Raw genomic sequence first — 25,616 nt, 5'->3', positions numbered from 1 at the left:
ACATCCCTGAGTCACTCCTCTTTTCAGTTTGCTGCAGCTAGCGACTGGAACGAGCTGCAACAAACACTCAAACTGGACAGTTTAATCTCCATCTCTTCATTCAAAGACTCAATCATGGACACTCTTACTGACAGTTGTGGATGCTTTGCGTGATGCATTGTTGTCTCTACCTTCTTGCCCTTTGTGCTGTTGTCTGTGCACAATAATGTTTGGACCCTGTTTTGTGCTGCTACCATGTTGTTGTCATGTTGTGTTGCTACCATGCTGTGTTATCATGTGTTGCTACCATGCTGTGTTGTCATGTGTTGCTGCCATGCTACGTTGTCTTAGGTCTCTCTTTATGTAGTGTTGTCTCTCTTGTTGTGATGTGTGTTTTGTCCTATATTTTTATTAAATGTATTTTAATCCCCCGCCCACGCAGGAGGCCTTTAGCCTTTTTGGTAGGCCATCATTGTAAATACAAATGTTTTCTTTACTGACTTGCCTAGTTAAATAAAGGTCAAATAAATAAATATAAAGACCAGGAAGATAAAGTGTTGATATAAAATGTTTTATTTAGGGTTAAAGGTTAGACACATTCTTAGGAGTTATGTTTAGGGGTTAGGGGTCAGGGGTTATGGGATTTAATATGGTAGGATTAGGGTTAGGTTTGAGACAGATTAAGGTTAAGAGAGCATTGGCATAGCTAGTAGAGTCATTTTATGGCAGTACAGAAAGATTCACCCTATTACAATTACAATCCCAAAATTCCCTGACTCAGGTTGGGGTCAGTCACCTTTAAAAGTGTTGAAATAATCACCTCCCTTTCCTCTCTTCCTCCCCACATCTTTCTTTCTCCCTACCTCAGTCTTTATGCACTTTGAACTGTAAAATTACGGTTTACATTGAATCCTTCTTCACTTATCGACCTTGGTGTGGGGGTTTGGGTTAGGAGAGCTGTCCTCCCCTGCACTCTCAAACGCACTCCGCTTATTGGGGATATCAACATGATGCAGATCCTAGAGAGAGAGAGAGACAGAGAGAGACAGAGAGAGACAGAGAGAGACAGAGAGAGACAGAGAGAGAGAGAGAGAGAGAGACAGAGAGAGACAGAGAGAGAGAGACAGAGAGAGACAGAGAGAGACAGAGAGAGAGATACAGAGAGAGAGAGAGAGAGACAGAGAGAGACAGAGAGAGACAGAGAGAGAGATACAGAGAGAGAGAGAGAGAGAGACAGAGAGAGACAGAGAGAGACAGAGAGAGACAGAGACAGAGAAAGAGAGAGAGAGACAGAGAAAGAGAGAGAGAGACAGAGAGAGAGACAGAGACAGAGACAGAGAGAGACAGAGAGAGACAGAGAGAGAGAGACAGAGAGAGAGAGACAGAGAGAGACAGAGAAAGAGAGAGAGACAGAGAGAGAGAGAGAGAGAGAGACAGAGAGACAGAGAGACAGAGAGAGACAGAGAGACAGAGAGACAGAGAGAGAGAGAGAGAGACAGAGAGACAGAGACAGAGACAGAGACAGAGACAGAGACAGAGACAGAGAGAGAGACACAGAGACAGAGAGAGAGAGACAGAGAGAGAGAGAGAGAGAGACAGAGACAGAGAGAGACAGAGAGAGAGAGAGAGAGAGAGAGGAGACAGAGAGAGAGACAGAGAGACAGAGAGAGAGAGAGAGAGAGAGAGAGAGACAGAGAGAGAGAGAGAGAGAGAGAGAGAGAGAGAGAGAGAGAGAGAGAGACAGAGAGAGAGAGAGAGAGAGAGAGAGAGACAGAGAGAGAGAGAGACAGAGAGAGACAGAGAGAAAGAGAGACAGAGAGAAAGAGAGAGAGAGAGACAGAGAGAGAGAGAGAGAGAGAGAGACAGAGAGAGAGAGAACGATCAGCACACATTCATCATAGTGGATGGAGCTGTGTTGGGCCAAGTGCAGACACCATAGTGGATGGAGCTGTGTTGGGCCAAGTGCAGACACCATAGTGGATGGAGCTGTGTTGGGCCAAGTGCAGACACCATAGTGGATGGAGCTGTGTTGGGCCAAATGAAGACACCATAGTGGATGAGGCTGTGTTGGGCCAAGTGCAGACACCATAGTGGATGGAGCTGTGTTGGGCCAAGTGCAGACACCATAGTGGATGGAGCTGTGTTGGGCCAAGTGCAGACACCAGTTTACACGCTTAATTGTGTCAGTCAGTCAGTCAGTCAGTCAGTGTGTGTGTCTGTCTGCGTGTGTGTGTCTGTCTGTACCCACTCCACAGTCAGAGCAGAGACAGGGCTCCCTAGTGCTGCACTGATGAAGCTGTGATCTAGCGGTTAGACCTGGTAATAACCTTTATCATTAAACCACTGTTGGCTTAGTGCCATCATCCATCACATCCATGAATGCAGATTATATTCTATGACAACTTTAATTAACTTCCTGAATTGACTGAATTGACCTACTTCCTGGAACGTGGTACGATGGTTGTCTGAGTGTTCTGCCACACTGTGGGGTTGTAGGAGGAGCTAGTGGTGTTATGGGAGGGGCCATTAGTGTTGTGGGTGGAGCCAGTTGGGTTGTAAGTAACACTAGTGAATAAGTGGGAGGGGCTATTTGGATTGTGGGTGGAGTTAGTTGTGGGAGGGGCTATATACTCACCATGGGTTTGTGGGCAGAGCCGCCAGGTCTGTTGGTCTTGCTGACCCAGCGGTTGATGCGGTCGGAGATTCCAGACGTGAATCTGCGAGGTTCCTGTCTGAGGACCCCAGGGCTGCACGGAGCTGCTGCCTGATCCTTTTCAAACAGGCATCTCTTCTTCGAAACCTCATCCAGCAGGAACAGGGTCCTATGGGCAATGTCTGGAGAACGCAGAGACTCAGACTTCTACAGGATTAGAGACAGGGAGGGTTAGGTTAAGACAGAGAGGGTTAGGGTAAGACAGAGAGTTAGGGTAAGACAGAGAGGTTTAGGGTAAGACAGAGAGTGTTAGGGTAAGAGAGAGGGTTAGGGTAAGACAGAGAGGGTTAGGGTTAGAGACAGAGGGTTAGGGTTAGAGACAGAGAGGGTTAGGGTTAGAGACAGAGAGGGTTAGGGTTAGAGACAGAGAGGGTTAGGGTTAGAGACAGAGAGGGTTAGGGTTAGAGACAGAGAGGGTTAGGGTTAGAGACAGAGAGGGTTAGGGTTAGAGACAGAGGGTTAGGGTTAGAGACAGAGGGTTAGGGTTAGAGACAGAGAGGGTTAGGGTTAGAGACAGAGGGTTAGGGTTAGAGACAGAGGGTTAGGGTTAGAGACAGAGGGTTAGGGTTAGAGACAGAGGGTTAGGGTAAGACAGAGAGGGTTAGGGTTAGAGATAGAGAGGGTTAGGGTTAGAGACAGAGGGTTAGGGTTAGAGACAGAGGGTTAGGGTAAGACAGAGAGGGTTAGGGTTAGAGATAGAGAGGGTTAGGGTTAGAGACAGAGGGTTAGGGTTAGAGACAGTTATTATTTTAATTTACATTTTTATTCTTTATTTATCCAGGTTAGTGTTATTGAGATAAAATCTATTTTTCAAGAGAGACCTGGTCCAACCAAGACAGCATCAGGAGTAACAACATTTGAGACAAATATCAGACATAGGGCTCTATTTTCAGCAATATACCTGTCTTATATCAGCTTGACTTGTGCTCAGATGGGCATGGTGGAAATATTTGAGACGTGTCCTTAAAAACATGATCCAAAGTGCTAATTTCAGCCAGCGCTGATTGGGATATTTAAGACCAACCAAAAGCTGGTTCTAGTGGCAACAGTTGGTTATGTCCCACATTTTGACAGCGGAAACTAATCCAGGCTGAATCACATCCGGCCGTGATTGGGAGTCCCACAGGGCGCACAATTGGCCCAGCGTCGTCCCGGTTTTGCCGGGGTAGGTGGTCATTGTAAATGAGAATTTGTTCTTAACTGACTTGCCTAGTTAAATAAAGGTTAAATTAAAACAATTAGAAAATAAATTAAAACAGCCTATCCAGCTGTGATGCACACTGCCAATATGAACATGGAACAAGACTAGCCTAATGTGCTTTTGGTGCATATATACTTCGTATTTAGAAACATTAAAAAAAATATCAATTTTTTTACCATTTTGATTAAAAACCAAGCATAGACTCACGTCTTCTCAATGAAGGCCCAAAGCAATTGGGAAGTAGTCAAGACTGTTGATAAAGGGTTTGTCCCCTGAGACCGCTTAGAAATAAATATTAATCACCATTCAAGTATAAAACAGTGAGTTGATATTCCTTTTATCTATGCATTGTAGGCAGGCCCACATTATTATAGCCATGCAGGTCCTGTTTTGGACAAGGATAAACCCTCTCTATGTCCAGCTATGGGGACAAGTTTGGATGTGGCCCACATTATTATAGCCGTGCAGGTCCTGTTTTGGACAAGGATAAACCCTCTCTATGTCCAGCTATGGGGACAAGTTTGGATGTGGCCCACATTATTATAGCCATGCAGGTCCTGTTTTGGACAAGGATAAACCCTCTCTATGTCCAGCTATGGGGACAAGTTTGGATGTGGCCCACATTATTATAGCCATGCAGGTCCTGTTTTGGACAAGGATAAACCCTCTCTATGTCCAGCTATGGGGACAAGTTTGGATGTGGCCCACATTATTATAGCCATGCAGGTCCTGTTTTGGACAAGGATAAACCCTCTCTATGTCCAGCTATGGGGACAAGTTTGGATGTGGCCCACATTATTATAGCCATGCAGGTCCTGTTTTGGACAAGGATAAACCCTCTCTATGTCCAGCTATGGGGACAAGTTTGGATGTGGCCCACATTATTATAGCCATGCAGGTCCTGTTTTGGACAAGGATAAACCCTCTCTATGTCCAGCTATGGGGACAAGTTTGGATGTGCGTAAAACCCTCCATAGTGTGCATTGTTTTAATATTATATTTATTTTATTTTATTTCACCTTTAATTAACCAGGTAGGCAAGTTGAGAACAAGTTCACATTTACAACTGCGACCTGGCCAAGATAAAGCAAAGCAGTGCGACACAAACAACAACAGAGTTACACATGGAATAAACATACAGTCAATAATACAATAGAAATAGTCTATATACAGTGTGTGCAAATTAGTTAGGATACTGCCCCAATACAGTATGGTCTACAGTCTCTGCCCCAATACAGTATGGTCTACAGTCTCTGCCCCAATACAGTATGGTCTACAGTCTCTGCCCCAATACAGTAGGGTCTACAGTCTCTGCCCCAATACAGTAGAGTCTACAGTCTCTGCCCCAATACAGTAGGGTCTACAGTCTCTGCCCCAATACAGTAGAGTCTACAGTCTCTGCCCCAATACAGTAGGGTCTACAGTCTCTGCCCCAATACAGTATGGTCTACAGTCTCTGCCCCAATACAGTAGGGTCTACAGTCTCTGCCCCAATACAGTAGGGTCTACAGTCTCTGCCCCAATACAGTATGGTCTACAGTCTCTGCCCCAATACAGTATGGTCTACAGTCTCTGCCCCAATACAGTATGGTCTACAGTCTCTGCCCCAATACAGTAGGGTCTACAGTCTCTGCCCCAATACAGTAGGGTCTACAGTCTCTGCCCCAATACAGTAGGGTCTACAGTCTCTGCCCCAGTACAGTAGGGTCTACAGTCTCTGCCCCAATACAGTATGGTCTACAGTCTCTGCCCCAATACAGTAGGGTCTACAGTCTCTGCCCCAATACAGTATGGTCTACAGTCTCTGCCCCAATACAGTATGGTCTACAGTCTCTGCCCCCAATACAGTATGGTCTACAGTCTCTGCCCCAATACAGTAGGGTCTACAGTCTCTGCCCCAATACAGTAGGGTCTACAGTCTCTGCCCCAATACAGTATGGTCTACAGTCTCTGCCCCAATACAGTATGGTCTACAGTCTCTGCCCCAATACAGTAGGGTCTACAGTCACTGCCCCAATACAGTATGGTCTACAGTCTCTGCCCCAATACAGTATGGTCTACAGTCTCTGCACCAATACAGTATGGTCTACAGTCTCTGCCCCAATACAGTAGGGTCTACAGTCTCTGCCCCAATACAGTATGGTCTACAGTCTCTGCCCCAATACAGTAGGGTCTACAGTCTCTGCCCCAATACAGTATGGTCTACAGTCTCTGCCCCAATACAGTAGGGTCTACAGTCTCTGCCCAAATACAGTAGGGTCTACAGTCTCTGCCCCAATACAGTATGGTCTACAGTCTCTGCCCCAATACAGTAGGGTCTACAGTCTCTGCCCCAATACAGTATGGTCTACAGTCTCTGCCCCAATACAGTAGGGTCTACAGTCTCTGCCCCAATACAGTATGGTCTACAGTCTCTGCCCCAATACAGTATCGTCTACAGTCTCTGCCCCAATACAGTAGGGTCTACAGTCTCTGCCCCAATACAGTAGGGTCTACAGTCTCTGCCCCAATACAGTATGGTCTACAGTCTCTGCCCCAATACAGTAGGGTCTACAGTCTCTGCCCCAATACAGTAGGGTCTACAGTCTCTGCCCCAATACAGTAGGGTCTACAGTCTCTGCCCCAATACAGTAGGGTCTACAGTCTCTGCCCCAATACAGTATGGTCTACAGTCTCTGCCCCAATACAGTATGGTCTACAGTCTCTGCCCCAATACAGTATGGTCTACAGTCTCTGCACCAATACAGTATGGTCTACAGTCTCTGCCCCAATACAGTAGGGTCTACAGTCTCTGCCCCAATACAGTAGGGTCTACAGTCTCTGCCCCAATACAGTATGGTCTACAGTCTCTGCCCCAATACAGTATGGTCTACAGTCTCTGCCCCAATACAGTATGGTCTACAGTCTCTGCCCCAATACAGTAGGGTCTACAGTCTCTGCCCCAATACAGTATGGTCTACAGTCTCTGCCCCAATACAGTAGGGTCTACAGTCTCTGCCCCAATACAGTAGGGTCTACAGTCTCTGCCCCAATACAGTAGGGTCTACAGTCTCTGCCCCAATACAGTATGGTCTACAGTCTCTGCACCAATACAGTATGGTCTACAGTCTCTGCCCCAATACAGTATGGTCTACAGTCTCTGCCCCAATACAGTAGGGTCTACAGTCTCTGCCCCAATACAGTAGGGTCTACAGTCTCTGCCCCAATACAGTATGGTCTACAGTCTCTGCACCAATACAGTATGGTCTACAGTCTCTGCCCCAATACAGTATGGTCTACAGTCTCTGCCCCAATACAGTAGGGTCTACAGTCTCTGCCCCAATACAGTATGGTCTACAGTCTCTGCCCCAATACAGTAGGGTCTACAGTCTCTGCCCCAATACAGTAGGGTCTAAAGTCTCTGCCCCAATACAGTAGGGTCTACAGTCTCTGCCCCAATACAGTAGGGTCTACAGTCTCTGCCCCAATACAGTATGGTCTACAGTCTCTGCCCCAATACAGTAGGGTCTACAGTCTCTGTCCCAATACAGTATGGTCTACAGTCTCTGCCCCAATACAGTATGGTCTACAGTCTCTGCCCCAATACAGTAGGGTCTACAGTCTCTGCCCCAATACAGTAGGGTCTACAGTCTCTGCCCCAATACAGTATGGTCTACAGTCTCTGCCCCAATACAGTATGGTCTACAGTCTCTGCCCCAATACAGTAGTGTCTACAGTCTCTGCCCCAATACAGTAGGGTCTACAGTCTCTGCCCCAATACAGTATGGTCTACAGTCTCTGCCCCAATACAGTATGGTCTACAGTCTCTGCACCAATACAGTCTGGTCTACAGTCTCTGCCCCAATACAGTAGGGTCTACAGTCTCTGCCCCAATACAGTATGGTCTACAGTCTCTGCCCCAATACAGTAGGGTCTACAGTCTCTGTCCCAATACAGTATGGTCTACAGTCTCTGCCCCAATACAGTAGGGTCTACAGTCTCTGCCCCAATACAGTATGGTCTACAGTCTCTGCCCCAATACAGTATCGTCTACAGTCTCTGCCCCAATACAGTAGGGTCTACAGTCTCTGCCCCAATACAGTATGGTCTACAGTCTCTGCCCCAATACAGTAGGGTCTACAGTCTCTGCCCCAATACAGTATGGTCTACAGTCTCTGCCCCAATACAGTATCGTCTACAGTCTCTGCCCCAATACAGTAGGGTCTACAGTCTCTGCCCCAATACAGTATGGTCTACAGTCTCTGCCCCAATACAGTATGGTCTACAGTCTCTGCCCCAATACAGTATGGTCTACAGTCTCTGCCCCAATACAGTATGGTCTACAGTCTCTGCCCCAATACAGTATGGTCTACAGTCTCTGCCCCAATACAGTATGGTCTACAGTCTCTGCCCCAATACAGTATGGTCTACAGTCTCTGCCCCAATACAGTAGGGTCTACAGTCTCTGCCCCAATACAGTATGTTCTACAGTCTCTGCCCCAATACAGTATGGTCTACAGTCTCTGCCCCAATACAGTATGGTCTACAGTCTCTGCCCCAATACAGTATGGTCTACAGTCTCTGCACCAATACAGTAGGGTCTACAGTATCTGCACCAATACAGTAGGGTCTACAGTCTCTGCCCCAATACAGTAGGGTCTACAGTCTCTGCCCCAATACAGTATGGTCTACAGTCTCTGCCCCAATACAGTATGGTCTACAGTCTCTGCCCCAATACAGTATGGTCTACAGTCTCTGCACCAATACAGTAGGGTCTACAGTGTCAAACACCTTTGACAAATCTATAAACACAACTTCTTATCCAGAGCACAGTGAATATCATCCAGAACCTTCAATGTTGCTGTAACAGTGCTGTGGCTTGACCTGAAACGTGATTGGATACCACGTAAAATATTGTTGTTTTCCTGGAGGTGGGCTTTAAACTGCTTATTGAAAAGGGACTCCAACGCTTTTGCCAAACAGAATTTAGATTTGAGCCGATAGTTATTCAGCAGCGTTGGATCAACTCCTGTCAAAAGAGAAAGGACAAATGCTGATTTCCACAACTTGGGGATTTCATTATATTTTAGGGTGAGGTTAAAAATACATGTTAAAGTGGGACCAATGATGTCTGCAGCTAATTGTAGTAGGTGGGGGTCTAGATTATCAAGGCCAGGGGATTTTTTTTTATATCAATTGCTTCCAAGGCTCTACACATCCTGAAGTGGACGGAGGTATCACGTAATTTCACGGGGGGGGGGGGGGGGGATTTTGACCTTCAACCCAATTAAATAATCTGCCTGCATCAATAAAATGCTGACTAAAAGAGCTCAGGATAACCGTTTTCTCAGTTACCTCCAGCAGTTGTTTAGGAAACTGCATATTTTTTTGCACTCTAAATCTTTCACTACTTGGCAACATGTGGAAGGGTTATTCATATTATCAGCAGTAGATTAGAGGTAGTGGTCTGCATTCAGGTCATAGCCACACCTGATTCAGAAGGCAGTAGAGAGAGTGGTCTGATTTCAGGTCATAGCCACACCTGATTCAAAAGGCAGTAGAGAGAGTGGTCTGATTTCAGGTCATAGCCACACCTGATTCAAAAGGCAGTAGAGAGAGTGGTCTGATTTCAGGTCATAGCCACACCTGATTCAAAAGGCAGTAGAGAGAGTGGTCTGATTTCAGGTCATAGCCACACCTGATTCAAAAGGCAGTAGAGAGAGTGGTCTGATTTCAGGTCATAGCCACACCTGATTCAAAAGGCAGTAGAGAGAGTGGTCTGATTTCAGGTCATAGCCACACCTGATTCAAAAGGCAGTAGAGAGAGTGGTCTGCATTCAGGTCATAGCCACACCTGATTCAGAAGGCAGTAGAGAGAGTAGTCTGCATTCAGGTCATAGCCACACCTGATTCAGAAGGCGTTTAAAAGCCATCCAGTCATCAGTTGAATCATACCTTCTTGCTTTAGTAATGATGATTTCAACTAGTTCATCTCAGAACCAAGGGTTGTGTCTTCCCTTTGTTCTGTATTGGTTGAAATTGTAATGGTTGGTGTATACATCCTGGAAAGCTTTGTGGAAGTAAGAAAATACTAATTCAACATCAGGGATGAATTCAACTGTTTTCCAGACAATGTTAAAAACCTAATGTAAAAAGAAACAGAATATCAAACTGCTTCCAGTTTCTCTTCTTGATGATACATGGAGGTAAATCAGGAATTTTACCATCCCTTACATACATAAGGTAACAGAAGACAGAATGGGTTGGGTTTGGTAACAGAAGTCGGAATAGGTTGGGTTTGGTAAAATACGTCAGAATGGTCGCAGAGAACTTGTCTTTTATGTATATAGCAACACCACCACACTTAGATTTGTGATCTGTCCAAAAAAACATTGTAACCATCAATGATAAATGTCTTTGTCAGTAACAGATTTTTTTTAAGCTAGAAAGAAAAGCATAAATAAAATCTGGGACAGCAGTTTTTATCCCAAACTTCACAAAATCAAGTTTCAGAAGAAGACTTCTTACATTTATGTGCAGAAACTTCTGACCATTGACTTTTTTCAATTCAGATGTGGTAAAAATATCAGCAAAATAATGGCAAGTCTAGAATGGATTTGACAGCATTTGGATTCACAGACAGTACTAGAACCATAGTCCAAAGGAAGCAGCATCTTTAACACAACATATTTCAAAAAGGTGCCTATAGTCCAGAGACTGAAAGAAAAACTCAGACATGTAAACACAAGCGTGCGGTTTCTTTCATGGGAAAAATGCGCAGAGTTCTCCTGTGCAATAGTTGGGCAAGGGTATGGTTTCTCCCAGGACGCAACATTGGAAAAACAATCAAAGTTAGAGGCATCGGGCCCTAAATGCATCATAGTCAGTGTAAGAGTCAAGGGTAGACAATAGCAACAGCAACATGTTTGTTTGTAGCCGATCAATCAACATGAGAAATAACCATAAAAAGTTTTTTTAAGACTCCGATCTAAAATAATAGGCCTATCAGGTTGCACACTATTCTCAAATAAACCTTAGCTATGAGCTACAATAAAATAACAATAAAGGGCAAGTAATACAAATCGAAATTCCAGAGTAAAAGTCCACACAATTCCACAGGCTAAAGAGACAATTTAGATCAGAGACTGCCGTGTGTGTGTGTAAATGTGGCTGGAGGTGAGTGACGCTCGGGGAAAGTGGCAATAGGTGCGGGCACCTGTACCAGACCTGGGTAGTCAGTAGCAGAGTCAGCAGACTGAAAGGTGGGGGCCAAGCAGTACGCCACGGAATTAGCCTAGGTATTGTTGTGGAAAATTACTAAATTAGACTTACTATGCTGTTTTTACTTAAAGAATTGTCCATTGTTGTAGTGTTATTTTTCCCAGATACAGACTTGTTGTCTTGTGTGACTTAGTTATACAGTTGAAGTCGGAAGTTTACATACACCTTCGCCAAATACATTTAAACTCAGTCTTTCATAATTCCTGACATTTAATCCTTGTAAAAAATTCCTGTTTTAGGTCAGTTAGGATCACCACTTTATTTTAAGAATGTGAAATGTCAGAATAATAGTAGAGAGAATTATTTAATTCAGCTTTTATTTCTTTCATCACATTCCCAGTCGGTCAGAAGTTTACATTCACTTAATTAGTATTTGGTAGCATTGCCTTTAAATTGTTTAACTTGGGTCAAACATTTCGAGTAGCCTTCCACAAGCTTCCCACGATAAGTTGGGTGAATTTTGGCCCATTCCTCCTGACAGAGCTGGTGTAACTGAGTCAGGTTTGTAGGCCTCCTTTCACACACACGCTTTTTCAGTTCTGCCCGCAAAATTTCTATAGAATTGAGGTCAGGGCTTTGTGATGGCCACTCCAATACCTTGACTTTGTTGTCCTGAAGCCATTTTGCCACAACTTTGGAAGTATGCTTGGGGTCATTGTCCATTTGGAAGACCCATTTGTGACCAAGCTTTAACTTCCTGACTGATGTCTTGAGATGTTGCTTCAATATAGCCACATAATATTCCTCCCTCATGATCCTATCTATTTTGTGAAGTGCACCAGTCCCTCCTGCAGCAAAGCACTCCCACAACATGACGCTGCCACCCCCGTGTGTCACGGTTGCAATGGTGTTCTTCGGCTTGCAAGCCTCCCCTGTTTTCATCCAAACATAACGATGGTCATTATGGCCAAACAGTTCTATTTTTGTTTCATCAGACCAGAGGACTTTTCTCCAAAAAGTACGATCTTTGTCCCCATGTGCAGTTGCAAACCGTAGTCTGGCTTTTTTTAATGGTGGTTTTGGAGCAGTGGCTTCTTCCTTGCTGAGCGGCCTTTCAGGTTATGTCAATATAGGACTCGTTTTACTGTGGATATAGATACTTTTGTACCTGTTTCCTCCAGCATCTTCACAAGGTCCTTTGTTGTTGTTCTGGGATTGATTTGCACTTTTCGCACCAAAGTAAGTTCATCTCTAGCAGACAGAACATGTCTCCTTCCTGAACGGTATGGCGGCTGCGTGGTCCCATTAGTGTTTATACTTGTGTACTTGTACAGACGAACGTGGTACCTTCAGGCGTTTGTAAATTACTCCCAAGGATGAACCAGATTTGTGGAGGTCTACAATTATTTTCTTCTGAGGTCTTGGCTGATTTCTTTTGATTTTCCCATGATGTCAAGCAAAGAGGCACTGAGTTTGAAGGTAGGCCTTGAAATACATCCACAGGTACACCTCCAATTGACTCAAATTATGTCAATTAGCCTATCAAAAGCTTCTAAAGCCATGACATCAATTTCTGGAATTTTCCAAGCTGTTTAACCTCTCTGGGGTATATGGGACGCTAGCGGGACACACTATTCAACAGCCAGTGAAATAGCAGGGCGGCAAATTCAAAACAACAAAAATCTCATAATTCAAATTTTTCAAACACACAACTATTATATCCCATTTTAAAGATACAATTCTCGTTAATCCAACACTTCTTGTTAATCCAACCACATTGTCCAATTTCAAAAAGGCTTTACGGCGAAAGCATAACATTAGATGTTAGGACAGCGCCGAGACAAGAAAAACCACACAGCCATTTTCCAAGCAAGGAGAGGCGTCACAAAAACCAGAAATACAGTTAAAATGAATCACTAACCTTTGATGATCTTCATCAGATGGCACTCATAGGACTTCATGTTACACAATACATGTATGTTTTGCTCGATAAAGTTTATATTTATATAAAAAAAAAACGCTGTGTCAGATTTCAAAAAAGCTTTACAGCGAAAGCAAATTTTGCAATAATCTGAGTACAGCGCTCAGATATCAAAACAAGCCATACAGGTACCCGCCATTTTGGAGTCAACAGAAATGACAAAAATTACATTATAAATATTCACTTACCTTTGATGATCTTCATCAGAATGCACTCCCAGGCATCCGAGTTCCACAATAAATGTTTGTTTTGTTCGATAAAGTCCATCATTTATGTCCAAATACCTCCTTTTTGTTCGCACGTTTAGTCCACTACTCCAAATGCAGGAAGCGCGCACAAAATGTCACGAAAAAAGTCAAAAAAAGTTATATTTACATTCGTAGAAATATGTCAAACGATGTATAGCATCAATCTTTAGGATGTTTTTATCATAAATCTTCAGTAATATTCCAACCGGACAATTCCAATGTCTTCAAAAAAGAAAAAGAACACAGCTAACTCGCATGTGAGTGCGCGCCACTGAGCTCATGTCATTTTCTCACTCATCTACTTCCAGGAGCTCTTATTCTCGCCCCATTCACAGTAGAAGCATGAATCAACATTCTAAAGACTGTTGACATCTAGTGGAAGCCTTAGGAAGTGCAAAATGAACCCTAAGTCACTGTATAGGCAATCACTTGAAAAACTACAAATCTCAGATTTCCACACTTCCTGGTTGGATTTTTCTCAGGTTTTTGCCTGCCATATGAGTTCTGTTATACTCACAGACATCATTCAAACAGTTTTAGAAACTTCAGAGTGTTTTCTATCCAAATCTACTAATAATATGCATATCCTACCTTCTGAGCCTGAGTAGCAGGCAGTTTACTACGGGCACGCCTTTCATCCGGACGTGTGGGTGCAAAATTTAGAGTAATTAAAACATACTTTGATGGAGAAGAAATTACTCCTTTAAATTATAATTAAAGTAGACGTTCCTAACCAAATACTGTTGTTTTGTGTGTTTGTGTCTGAGTGTGTGTGTATAGTGGAGTTTCAAAATGGGAGCCAAAAGCAGTAAGGGAGAACCTTGCCTGCCCGATCTGTTGATTGGACAGATGGCAGATGAATGGGGCAGTGACCTTCTGGTACAGGTACCGCTCTGGTAGCAGTAGCAGATTTTTTTCCATTAAAAGGCACAGTGAGTGAAATTGTATTAGCAGAATGTAGAAATAAGTTGGAGAAGTTTGAGGAAACCAGGAAAGGCAAGAAATGTCGAATAGATTGGGGTAAGTTTAGAAAGTGGGAGGGAAGCCGAAAGACAGTCCAACAGGAAAGTTATTAACCTCTTACATCTACACGTTCCGCTAGCGGAACGTCTGCTCCAATATCCAATGATGGGCGGGGCGCGAAATTCAAACTCCTCTAAATCCGAAAACTTACACTTTTCAAACATATGACTATGTTACAGCTATTTAAAGACAAGACTCTCCTTTATCTAACCAAACTGTCCGATTTCAAAAAGGCTTTACAGCGAAAGCAAAACATTAGATTATGTCAGCAGAGTACCCAGCCAGGAATAATCACACAGCCATTTTTCAAGCTAGCATATCATGTCACATAAACCCAAACCATATCTAAATGCAGCACTAACCTTTGATGATCTTCATCAGATGACACACCTAGGACATTGTGTTATACAATACATGCATGTCTGTTCAATCAAGTTCATATTTATATCAAAAACCAGCTTTTTACATTAGCATGTGACGTTCAGAACTAGCATTCCCACCCAACACTTCCGGTGATTTTACTAAATTACTCACGATAAACGTTCACAAAAAGCATAACAATTATTTTAAGAATTATAGATACAGAACTCCTCTATGCACTCGATATGTCCGATTTTAAAATAGCTTTTCGGATGAAGCACATTTTGCAATAATGTAAGTACATAGCCCGGCGTTACAGGGCTAGCTATTTAGACACCCTGCAAGTTTAGCCTTCACCAAAATCACATTTCCTATAAGAAAAATGTTCTTACCTTGCTTGTTCTTCATCAGAATACACTGCCAGGACTTCTACTTCAATAACAAATGTAGGTTTGGTCCCAAATAATCCATCGTTATATCCAAACAGCGACGTTTTGTTCGTGCGTTCTAGACACTATCCCAACGCTAAATCTCGGCCACGAGCATGACGCAAAATATGACAAAAAATTTCGAAATATTCCATTACCGTACTTCGAAGCATGTCAACCGCTGTTTAAAACCAATATTTATGCAATTTATCTCGTAGAGAAGCGATAATATTCCGACCGGGAATCTGCCTGTCTGTAAACTGAGGAAAAAACCGAAAGCCGGGGGCGGGGCGTGTCACGCGCCTAAGGCTTAGTCCATCAAGTGACCACTTAGCTTTTGCTCTCGTGTGCTTCAGCCAGGGCTTTGAATTACGTCATTCCTGTTTTTCCCGGGCTGTGAGACTCCATTGTTGACGTGAGAAGTGTCACGTAAGAGCAGAGATCCTTTGTAAACGACAGAGATAATCAAGAAGGGCAAGAAATGTTCAGACAGGGTACTTCCTGAACAGAAGCATCTCAGGTTTTTGCCTGCCATAGGAGTTCTGTTATACTCACAGACACCATTCAAACAGTTTCAGAAACTTTGGAGTGTTTTCTCTCCAAAGCTAATAATTATATGCATATTCCAGTTTCTGGGCAGGACTAATAATCAGATTAAATCGGGTACGTTTTTTATCCAGCCGTGAAATTACTGCCCCCTAGATGTAAGAGGTTAAAGGACTAATGGTGAAAGAAAGTAGAAACAGATGAAGATAAGAAAAGGAGAAACAGGGATGATGATCATAATGACTTTCCACCCCCCAATAATTTTCCACCCCCCTTCTACGCAGACAACACCATTCTGTACACATCTGGCCCTTCTTTGGACACTGTGGTAACTAACCTCCAAACGAGCTTCAATGCCATACAACACTCCTTCCGTGGCCTCCAACTGCTCTTAAACGCTAGTAAAACTAAATGCATGCTCTTCAACCGATCGCTGCCCACACCCTTCCGCCCGACTAGCATCACTACTCTGAACGGTTCTGACTTAGAATATGTGGACAACTACAAATACCTAGGTGTTTGGCTAGACTGTAAACTCTCCTTCCAGACTCATAATAAACATCTCCAATCCAAAATTAAATCTAGAATCGGCTTCCTATTTCACAACAAAGCCTCCTTCACTCACGCTGCCAAACATACCCTCGTAAAACTGACTATCCTACCGATCCTCGACTTCGGCTATGTCATTTAGAAAATAGCCTCCAACACTCTACTCAGCAAACTGGATGCAGTCTATCACAGTGCCATCCGTTTTGTCACCAAAGCCCCATATACCACCCACCACTGCGACCTGTATGCTCTCATTGGCTGGCCCATACTACATATTCGTCGCCAGACCCACTGGCTCCAGGTCATCTATAAGTCTTTGCTAGGTAAAGCCCCGCCTTATTTCAGCTCACTGGTTACCATAACAACACCCACCCGTAGCACGTGCTCCAGCAGGTATATTTCACTGGTCACCACCAAAGCCAATTCCTCCTTTGGCCGCCTTTCCTTCCAGTTCTCTGATACCAATGACTGGAACGTATTGCAAAAATCACTGAAGCTGGAGACTCATATCTCCCTCACTAGCTTTAAGCACCAGCTGTCAGAGCAGCTCACAGATCACTGCACCTGTACACAGCCCATCTGTAAATAACCCATCCAACTACCTCATCCTCATACTGTATTCATTTATTTATCTTGCTCCTTTGCACCCCAGTATCTCTACTTGCACATTCATCTTCTGCACATCAATCACTCCAGTGTGTAATTGCTAAATTGGAATTACTTCGCCACTACAGCCTATTTATTGCCTTACCTCCCTAATCTTACCTCATTTGCACACACTATATATAGATTTTTTCTACTATATTATTGACTGTACGTTTGTTTATTCCATGTGTTACTCTGTGCTGTTGTATGTGTCGAACTGCTTTGCTTTATCTTGGCCAGGTCGCAATTGTAAATGAGAACTTGTTCTCAACTGGCCTACCTGGTTAAAATAAGGAGAAATTAAAAAAAAAAAGGTCAGCTCGGATTAGCTCTTAAAGAGATGGGTGGGGCTAAAGCTTAAGAGGTGTGAACAATGCTGAATGGGTGGAGACAAAGAAGAGCTCTCCAATAGTTGTACCAAAACATTGAAAGGCCATTTTCTATAAAGTGAGTTTACAAGTTCATCAACTTTCAAAGGAAAATGACTTACCCATTGTTCCTCAACTGTAGTGTATGATATACCATTTTGTAGCTCTGAGTCTCTTATTTTATCCAATGTAAAAAACACAATTTCAAATTTTTCTACATATGACCGAATTGAGCCGGTCGGTCACATATGTGACGTTAAATGTGATGTTATGTGTGATGTTGTGTGATGTTATGTGTAATTTTATGTGACGTTATGTGTGATGGTGTGTGATGTTGTGTAATGTTATGTGACATTATGTGTGATGTGTAATGTTGTGTAATGTTATGTGACATTATGTGTGATGTTGTGTAATGTTATGTGTGATGTTATGTAATGTTATATGATGTTCTACCTGAGCTGCATGGGCCAGTCTCTCCATCTTCTCCTGGATGGAACGGGATGACACCCTCTGTTTGGAACTACATGGGGACAGGGTTAGAGTTAGAAGTTAGGGGACAGGGTTATGGTTATGGGTTAGAGATTAGGGTTACATTTTAGGGTTATGGGTTTCAGACAGGCATTATTATTATATTCTTATAGTGTCAGTAGAAATGTATGTTGTTCTGTTCTTGTCTAATGATGTTCTGTATTATGCTTCATGTTTTGTGTGGACCCCAGGAAGAATATCTACTGCTTTTGCAACAGCTAATGGGGATCCTAATAAAATACCAACTAAAACAAGTTAGGGTTAGGGGTTAGGGTTAGAGATAAAGGTTACAGTTAGGGTTAGGGGTTAGGGTTAGAGATAAAGGTTACATTTAGGGTTAGGGGTTAGGGTTAGGGGTTAGGGTTAGGGGTTAGGGTTAGAGATAAAGGTTACATTTAGGGTTAGGGGTTAGGGTTAGAGATAAAGGTTACATTTAGGGTTAGGGGTTAGAGATAAAGGTTACATTTAGGGTTAGGGGTTAGAGATAAAGGTTACATTTAGGGTTAGGGGTTAGAGATAAAGGTTACATTTAGGGTTAGGGGTTAGAGATAAAGGTTACATTTAGGGTTAGGGGTTAGAGATAAAGGTTACATTTAGGGTTAGGGGTTAGGGGTTAGAGATAAAGGTTACATTTAGGGTTAGGGGTTAGGGTTAGGGGTTAGGGTTAGGGGTTAGGGTTAGAGATAAAGGTTACATTTAGGGTTAGGGGTTAGGGTTAGAGATAAAGGTTACATTTAGGGTTAGGGGTTAGAGATAAAGGTTACATTTAGGGTTAGGGGTTAGGGTTAGGGGTTAGGGTTAGAGATAAAGGTTACATTTAGGGTTAGGGGTTAGGGTTAGAGATAAAGGTTACATTTAGGGTTAGGGGTTAGGGTTAGAGATAAAGGTTACATTTAGGGTTAGGGTTAGAGATAAAGGTTACATTTAGGGTTAGGGGTTAGGGTTAGGGGTTAGGGTTAGAGATAAAGGTTACATTTAGGGTTAGGGGTTAGAGATAAAGGTTACATTTAGGGTTAGGGGTTAGAGATAAAGGTTACATTTAGGGTTAGGGGTTAGGGTTAGGGGTTAGGGTTAGGGGTTAGGGTTAGAGATAAAGGTTACATTTAGGGTTAGGGGTTAGGGTTAGAGATAAAGGTTACATTTAGGGTTAGGGGTTAGAGATAAAGGTTACATTTAGGGTTAGGGGTTAGAGATAAAGGTTACATTTAGGGTTAGGGGTTAGGGTTAGGGGTTAGGGTTAGGGGTTAGGGTTAGAGATAAAGGTTACATTTAGGGTTAGGGGTTAGGGTTAGAGATAAAGGTTACATTTAGGGTTAGGGGTTAGAGATAAAGGTTACATTTAGGGTTAGGGGTTAGGGTTAGGGGTTAGGGTTAGAGATAAAGGTTACATTTAGGGTTAGGGGTTAGGGTTAGAGATAAAGGTTACATTTAGGGTTAGGGGTTAGAGATAAAGGTCACATTTAGGGTTAGGGTTAGGGGTTAGGGGTTAGGGTTAGAGATAAAGGTTACATTTAGGGTTAGGGGTTAGAGATAAAGGTTACATTTAGGGTTAGGGTTAGAGATAAAGGTTACATTTAGGGTTAGGGGTTAGGGTTAGAGATAAAGGTTACATTTAGGGTTAGGGTTAGGGGTTAGGGTTAGAGATAAAGGTTACATTTAGGGTTAGGGTTAGAGATAAAGGTTACATTTAGGGTTAGGGGTTAGGGTTAGAGATAAAGGTTACATTTAGGGTTAGGGGTTAGGGTTAGGGGTTAGGGTTAGAGATAAAGGTTACATTTAGGGTTAGGGGTTAGGGTTAGAGATAAAGGTTACATTTAGGGTTAGGGGTTAGGGTTAGGGGTTAGGGTTAGGGGTTAGGGTTAGGGTTAGAGATAAAGGTTACATTTAGGGTTAGGGGTTAGGGTTAGAGATAAAGGTTACATTTAGGGTTAGGGGTTAGAGATAAAGGTTACATTTAGGGTTAGGGGTTAGGGGTTAGAGATAAAGGTTACATTTAGGGTTAGGGGTTAGGGTTAGGGGTTAGGGTTAGGGGTTAGGGTTAGAGATAAAGGTTACATTTAGGGTTAGGGGTTAGGGTTAGAGATAAAGGTTACATTTAGGGTTAGGGGTTAGAGATAAAGGTTACATTTAGGGTTAGGGGTTAGGGTTAGGGTTAGAGATAAAGGTTACATTTAGGGTTAGGGGTTAGGGGTTAGAGATAAAGGTTACATTTAGGGTTAGGGGTTAGGGTTAGGGTTAGGGGTTAGGGTTAGAGATAAAGGTTACATTTAGGGTTAGGGTTAGGGGTTAGGGGTTAGGGTTAGAGATAAAGGTTACATTTAGGGTTAGGGGTTAGGGTTAGAGATAAAGGTTACATTTAGGGTTAGGGGTTAGAGATAAAGGTCACATTTAGGGTTAGGGTTAGGGGTTAGGGGTTAGGGTTAGAGATAAAGGTTACATTTAGGGTTAGGGGTTAGAGATAAAGGTTACATTTAGGGTTAGGGTTAGAGATAAAGGTTACATTTAGGGTTAGGGGTTAGAGATAAAGGTTACATTTAGGGTTAGGGTTAGGGGTTAGGGTTAGAGATAAAGGTTACATTTAGGGTTAGGGTTAGAGATAAAGGTTACATTTAGGGTTAGGGGTTAGGGTTAGAGATAAAGGTTACATTTAGGGTTAGGGGTTAGGGTTAGGGGTTAGGGTTAGAGATAAAGGTTACATTTAGGGTTAGGGGTTAGGGTTAGAGATAAAGGTTACATTTAGGGTTAGGGGTTAGGGTTAGGGGTTAGGGTTAGGGGTTAGGGTTAGGGTTAGAGATAAAGGTTACATTTAGGGTTAGGGGTTAGGGTTAGAGATAAAGGTTACATTTAGGGTTAGGGGTTAGAGATAAAGGTTACATTTAGGGTTAGGGGTTAGGGGTTAGAGATAAAGGTTACATTTAGGGTTAGGGGTTAGGGTTAGGGGTTAGGGTTAGGGGTTAGGGTTAGAGATAAAGGTTACATTTAGGGTTAGGGGTTAGGGTTAGAGATAAAGGTTACATTTAGGGTTAGGGGTTAGAGATAAAGGTTACATTTAGGGTTAGGGGTTAGGGTTAGGGTTAGAGATAAAGGTTACATTTAGGGTTAGGGGTTAGGGGTTAGAGATAAAGGTTACATTTAGGGTTAGGGGTTAGGGTTAGGGTTAGGGGTTAGGGTTAGAGATAAAGGTTACATTTAGGGTTAGGGTTAGGGGTTAGGGGTTAGGGTTAGAGATAAAGGTTACATTTAGGGTTAGGGGTTAGAGATAAAGGTTACATTTAGGGTTAGGGTTAGAGATAAAGGTTACATTTAGGGTTAGGGGTTAGGGTTAGAGATAAAGGTTACATTTAGGGTTAGGGTTAGGGGTTAGGGGTTAGGGTTAGAGATAAAGGTTACATTTAGGGTTAGGGGTTAGGGTTAGAGATAAAGGTTACATTTAGGGTTAGGGTTAGGGGTTAGGGTTAGAGATAAAGGTTACATTTTAGTGTAAGGGGTTATGGACAGGCATTATTCTTATAGTGTCAGTATAAAACATGTTAAATGTTCACCAGACTCACTTCCTTTGGAAAGGTGATGCTTTGTCCTGCTCCTCAGTTTGGTCCTGGAAAACACAGATCCGGATATATAACTAGAATGTACAGTTTGGGGATAAAGCTTTGGGGATAAAGCATGTGATACATTATCACAAAACTCAAAACAGATCATCAAAAAGGCAATCGTTTCAAAACTCAAGCACATTTTCAATTGACTACGGACAACACAAATTCATAGTCACTTTTTCACTAAACTTAATCAGTGTTTCATCTAGAAATAAGTTTCACATTGCAATACATGTTTATATAAAGTAATTCCCTTTCACAATACAATGCTCACATTACTTTTGGTATGATTCTCTTCTCATTTGTTAAAATATATTTTACTATTACTTAACAAACGACATAATGAAAATGTCTGTGAAGAAGAAACATAAAATATGATTTAAACTGTAATGTACTATTATGATGCCTATTCAGATTTTCCTTCACAGTAAGTAAAACAAAAAGCTGATTGATCAGAGATGTACTGTACGTAACAAATGCATCCTCTATACAGTAAACATGTGTCCAAAACTAAGTTGTTGGGATCTTTTTGATGGTGTACATAAAGTTAAAAGGTATTCCATTTTGAGTTTACATCACAATATAACACTTTATGTACATCACAGATGACTGAAATATAACAAAACCGTTTGACATAGAAACACCGGCTTTTGTGAGTTTAAATTTTTTTAAAAATCTTTATTAATTATGAAAAATATTAACATTCCACCCATGAGGCAAAGTAGAGCGCTTTGATCATTGACTGCAGGAAAGGGCTATTTAGCAGACATTTTCAAAGCAGAGGTTGAAGCCTAAATTATTTTCCAATCATTTAGTTCTGAACAAAATTTATTTCATTCCGTTCCAATGTTCCGACCAGCAAAATAAAGTTCTGAATCGGATTGATCCCCGATAAAGTACCGGTTTATATCGTTCCTTTCTGATCCTTTTTAATCCTCTGAATATTATGTTTTTTTTTACATTTAGCTCAACATTAAATTCCTTCACCAATCAGTGTGGATAAAGCAGCTTGCTATGGAGCGGGCAAGTCATATCCTCATTTTTTACATGCGCGATGAACCGAGAAGTGAATGCCGCAACAAATACAATTTTATTTGTCACATGCGCCGAATAAAACAGTGAAATGCTTACAGTGAAATGCTTACTTACAAGCCCTTAACCAACAATGCAGTTTTAAGAAAATAGAGTTAAGAAAATATTTACTAAATAAATTAAAGTAAAAATAATTAACACACTAAAAGAACAATATCGAGGCTATATACAGGGGGTATGGTACCGAGTCAATGTACAGGTTAGTCGAGGTAATTTGTACTTGTAGGTAGGGGTAAAGTGACTATGCATAGATAATAAACAGCGAGTAGCAGCAGTGTAAAAACAAAGGGGGGGGGGGGGGGTAATGCAAATTGTCCGGGTGGCCATTTGTTCAGCAGTCTTAAGGCTTGGAGGTAGAAGCTGTTAAGGAGCCTTTTGGACCTAGACTTGGCACTCGGTACTGTAGAAAGAACAGTTTATGACTTGGGAGTCTTTGACAATTTTTGGAGCCTTCCTATAGAGGTAGATTATAGAGTTCCTGGATGGCAGGAAGCTTGGCCCCATGATGTACTGGGCCGTACGCACTACCCTCTGTAGCAACTTACAGTCGGATGCCGAGCAGTTGCAATGCCAGGCGGTGATGCGACAGGTCAGGATGCTCTTGATGGTGCAGCTGTAGAACCTTTTGAGGATCTGGGGACTCTTACAAAATCTTTTCAGTTTTCTGAGACTGATATATTTTATTTGTTACTTTACCCCTACCTACATTTGTTACATGTAGGTAGGGGTAAAGTGACTATAGATAACTGTCTTGATATGTTTGCTCCATGATAGTTTGTTGGTGATGTGGACACCAAGGAACTTTGAACTTTCGATCTGCTCCACTACAGCCCCGTTGATGTTAATGGGGGCCTGTTCGACCCTCCTTTTCCTGTAGTCCATGGTCAGTTCCTTTGTCTTGCTCACATTGAGGGAGAGGTTGTTGTCTCTGACCTCCTCCCTATAGGCTGTCTCATTGTTGTTGGTGATCAAACGTACCACTGTTGTGTCGTCCGCAAACTTAATGAGAGTGTTGGAGTCGTGCTTGGCCACGCAGTCGTGGGTTAATGATGTAGTTGGATGGGCTATTTACAGATGGGCTATGTACAGGTACAGTGATCTGCTCTGATAGCTGGTGCTTAAAGTTAGTGAGGGAGATATGAGTCTTCAGCTTCAGTGATTTTTGCAGTTCGTTCCAGTCATTGGCAGCAGAGAAGGAAGGAATGTGTAATGTTAGCTAGCTAGCTAGCTACATAGCTGTCTTTGCATCAAGGATAAAGGTGTAGCTAAAGGTGTAGGTGTAGCTTTGAGAAACTAACTTTGAGACACTAACAAGGTTAGCTAGCCAGCTGTATTCGTTCGTTCATTCGCTCCGTTTTCCAAACGGCGTCAACACCAGAGCACCACAGCCACTGCTAGCTAGCCAAACTTTACCAACTAGCAGTACTGTAGAAACTAAATACATTACAATGGAACGTTTTGATTAGAGTAATGTTAGCTAGCTGTAATGTTAGCTAGCTACATAGCTACATAGTTGTCTCTGTATCAAAGATAAAAGATAAAGGTAAACGCAGCCACTGCTAGCTAGCCAACTCTACCAACTCTACCAGCTAGCAGTAGTGTATCATTTTTAGTCAATAAGATTTTTGCAACGTAAGCTTAACTTTCTGAACTTTCGAGTTGTGTAGTCCCCTTGTGTAGCTAGCAGGACTGACTTTGTGTTAGCTAGCCAACGTTTAATTACTTCTGCGTTATGAAAGGAACTAGACACGGACACGAATGATCCATTGGTAGTTTGTTGTAACCAAGTATTGGTGCTAACCGTGTATTATTGGATGCTAGCATGCTAGTTAGCTACGGCGTCATAGGACACGGTGCACTGGGTGGGTTTCACGGAAGAATACTGTACCAAGTTATCTAGCTGAATAAAATAAGTTTGAGCCTACAGTGAGGGAAAAAAGTATTTGATCCCCTGCTGATTTTGTTTGTTTGCCCACTGACAAAGAAATGATCAGTCTATAATTTTAATGGTAGGTTTATTTGAAACGTGAGAGACAGAATAACAACAAAAAATCCAGAAAAACGCATGTCAAAAATGTTATAAATTGATTTGCATTTTAATGAGGGAAATAAATATTTGACCCCCTCTCAATCAGAAAGATTTCTGGCTCCCAGGTGTCTTTTATACAGGTAACGAGCTGAGATTAGGAGCACACTCTTAAAGGGAGTGCTCCTAATCTCAGCTTGTTACCTGTATAAAAAACACCTGTCCACAGAAGCAATCAATCAATCAGATTCCAAACTCTCCACCAAAGAGCTCTCCAAGGATGTCAGGGACAAGATTGTAGACCTACACAAGGCTGGAATGGGTTACAAGACCATCGCCAAGCAGCTTGGTGAGAAGGTGACAACAGTTGGTGCGATTATTCGCAAATGGAAGAAACACAAAAGAACTGTCAATCTCCTTCGGCCTGGGGCTCCATGCAAGATCTCATCTCGTGGAGTTGCAATGATCATGAGAACGGTGAGGAATTCAGAGGACAACTGGGATCATGAGAACGGTGAATGATTCAGAGGACAACTGGGTGAAAGTGTTGTGGTCAGATGAGACCAAAAGGGAGCTCTTTGGCATCAACTCAACTCGCCGTGTTTGGAGGAGGAGGAATTCTGCCTGACCTCAAGAACACCATCCCCACCGTCAAACATGGAGGTGGAAACATTATGCTTTGGGGGTGTTTTTCTGCTAAGGGGACAGGACAACTTCACCGCATCAAAGGGACGATGGACGGGGTCATGTGCCGTCAAATCTTGGGTGAGAACCTCCTTCCCTCAGCCAGGGCATTGAAAATGGGTCGTGGATGGGTATTCCAACATGACAATGACCCAAAACACACGGCCAAGGCAACAAAGGAGTGGCTCAAGAAGAAGCACATTAAGGTCCTGGAGTGGCCTAGCCAGTCTCCAGACCTTAATCCCTTAGAAAATCTGTGGAGGGAGCTGAAGGTTCAAGTTGCCAAACGTCAGCCTCGAAACCTTAATGACTTGGAGAAGATCTGCAAAGAGGAGTGGGACAAAATCCCTCCTGAGATGTGTGCAAACCTGGTGACCAACTACAAGAAACGTCTGACCTCTGTGATTGCCAACAAGGGTTTTGCCACCAAGTACTAAGTCATATTTTGCAGA

At 42.7% G+C, this 25,616-nt stretch overlaps 1 protein-coding gene across 1 annotated transcript in view; it reads right to left on the bottom strand.

The window, feature by feature from the left end:
* Window positions 1-529: 529 nt before the first annotated feature.
* The window catches only part of lad1 (ladinin), a 79,267-nt gene continuing 54,180 nt past the window's right edge, over window positions 530-25,616 (bottom strand). The window contains exons 9-12 of the mRNA XM_029718218.1: window positions 21,321-21,364; window positions 17,695-17,761; window positions 2,615-2,839; window positions 530-998 (exon numbers count right to left, since the gene is read on the bottom strand). Coding sequence (XP_029574078.1) covers window positions 897-998; window positions 2,615-2,839; window positions 17,695-17,761; window positions 21,321-21,364 — 438 coding nt within the window. The 3' untranslated portion in view covers window positions 530-896. The remainder of the gene's footprint in view (window positions 999-2,614; window positions 2,840-17,694; window positions 17,762-21,320; window positions 21,365-25,616) is intronic.

The sequence above is a fragment of the Salmo trutta genome, chromosome 28 (genome assembly GCF_901001165.1).
Source record: "Salmo trutta chromosome 28, fSalTru1.1, whole genome shotgun sequence".
Taxonomy (NCBI): Eukaryota; Metazoa; Chordata; class Actinopteri; order Salmoniformes; family Salmonidae; genus Salmo; species Salmo trutta.
This window is presented reverse-complemented; position numbering and strand designations above follow the sequence as displayed.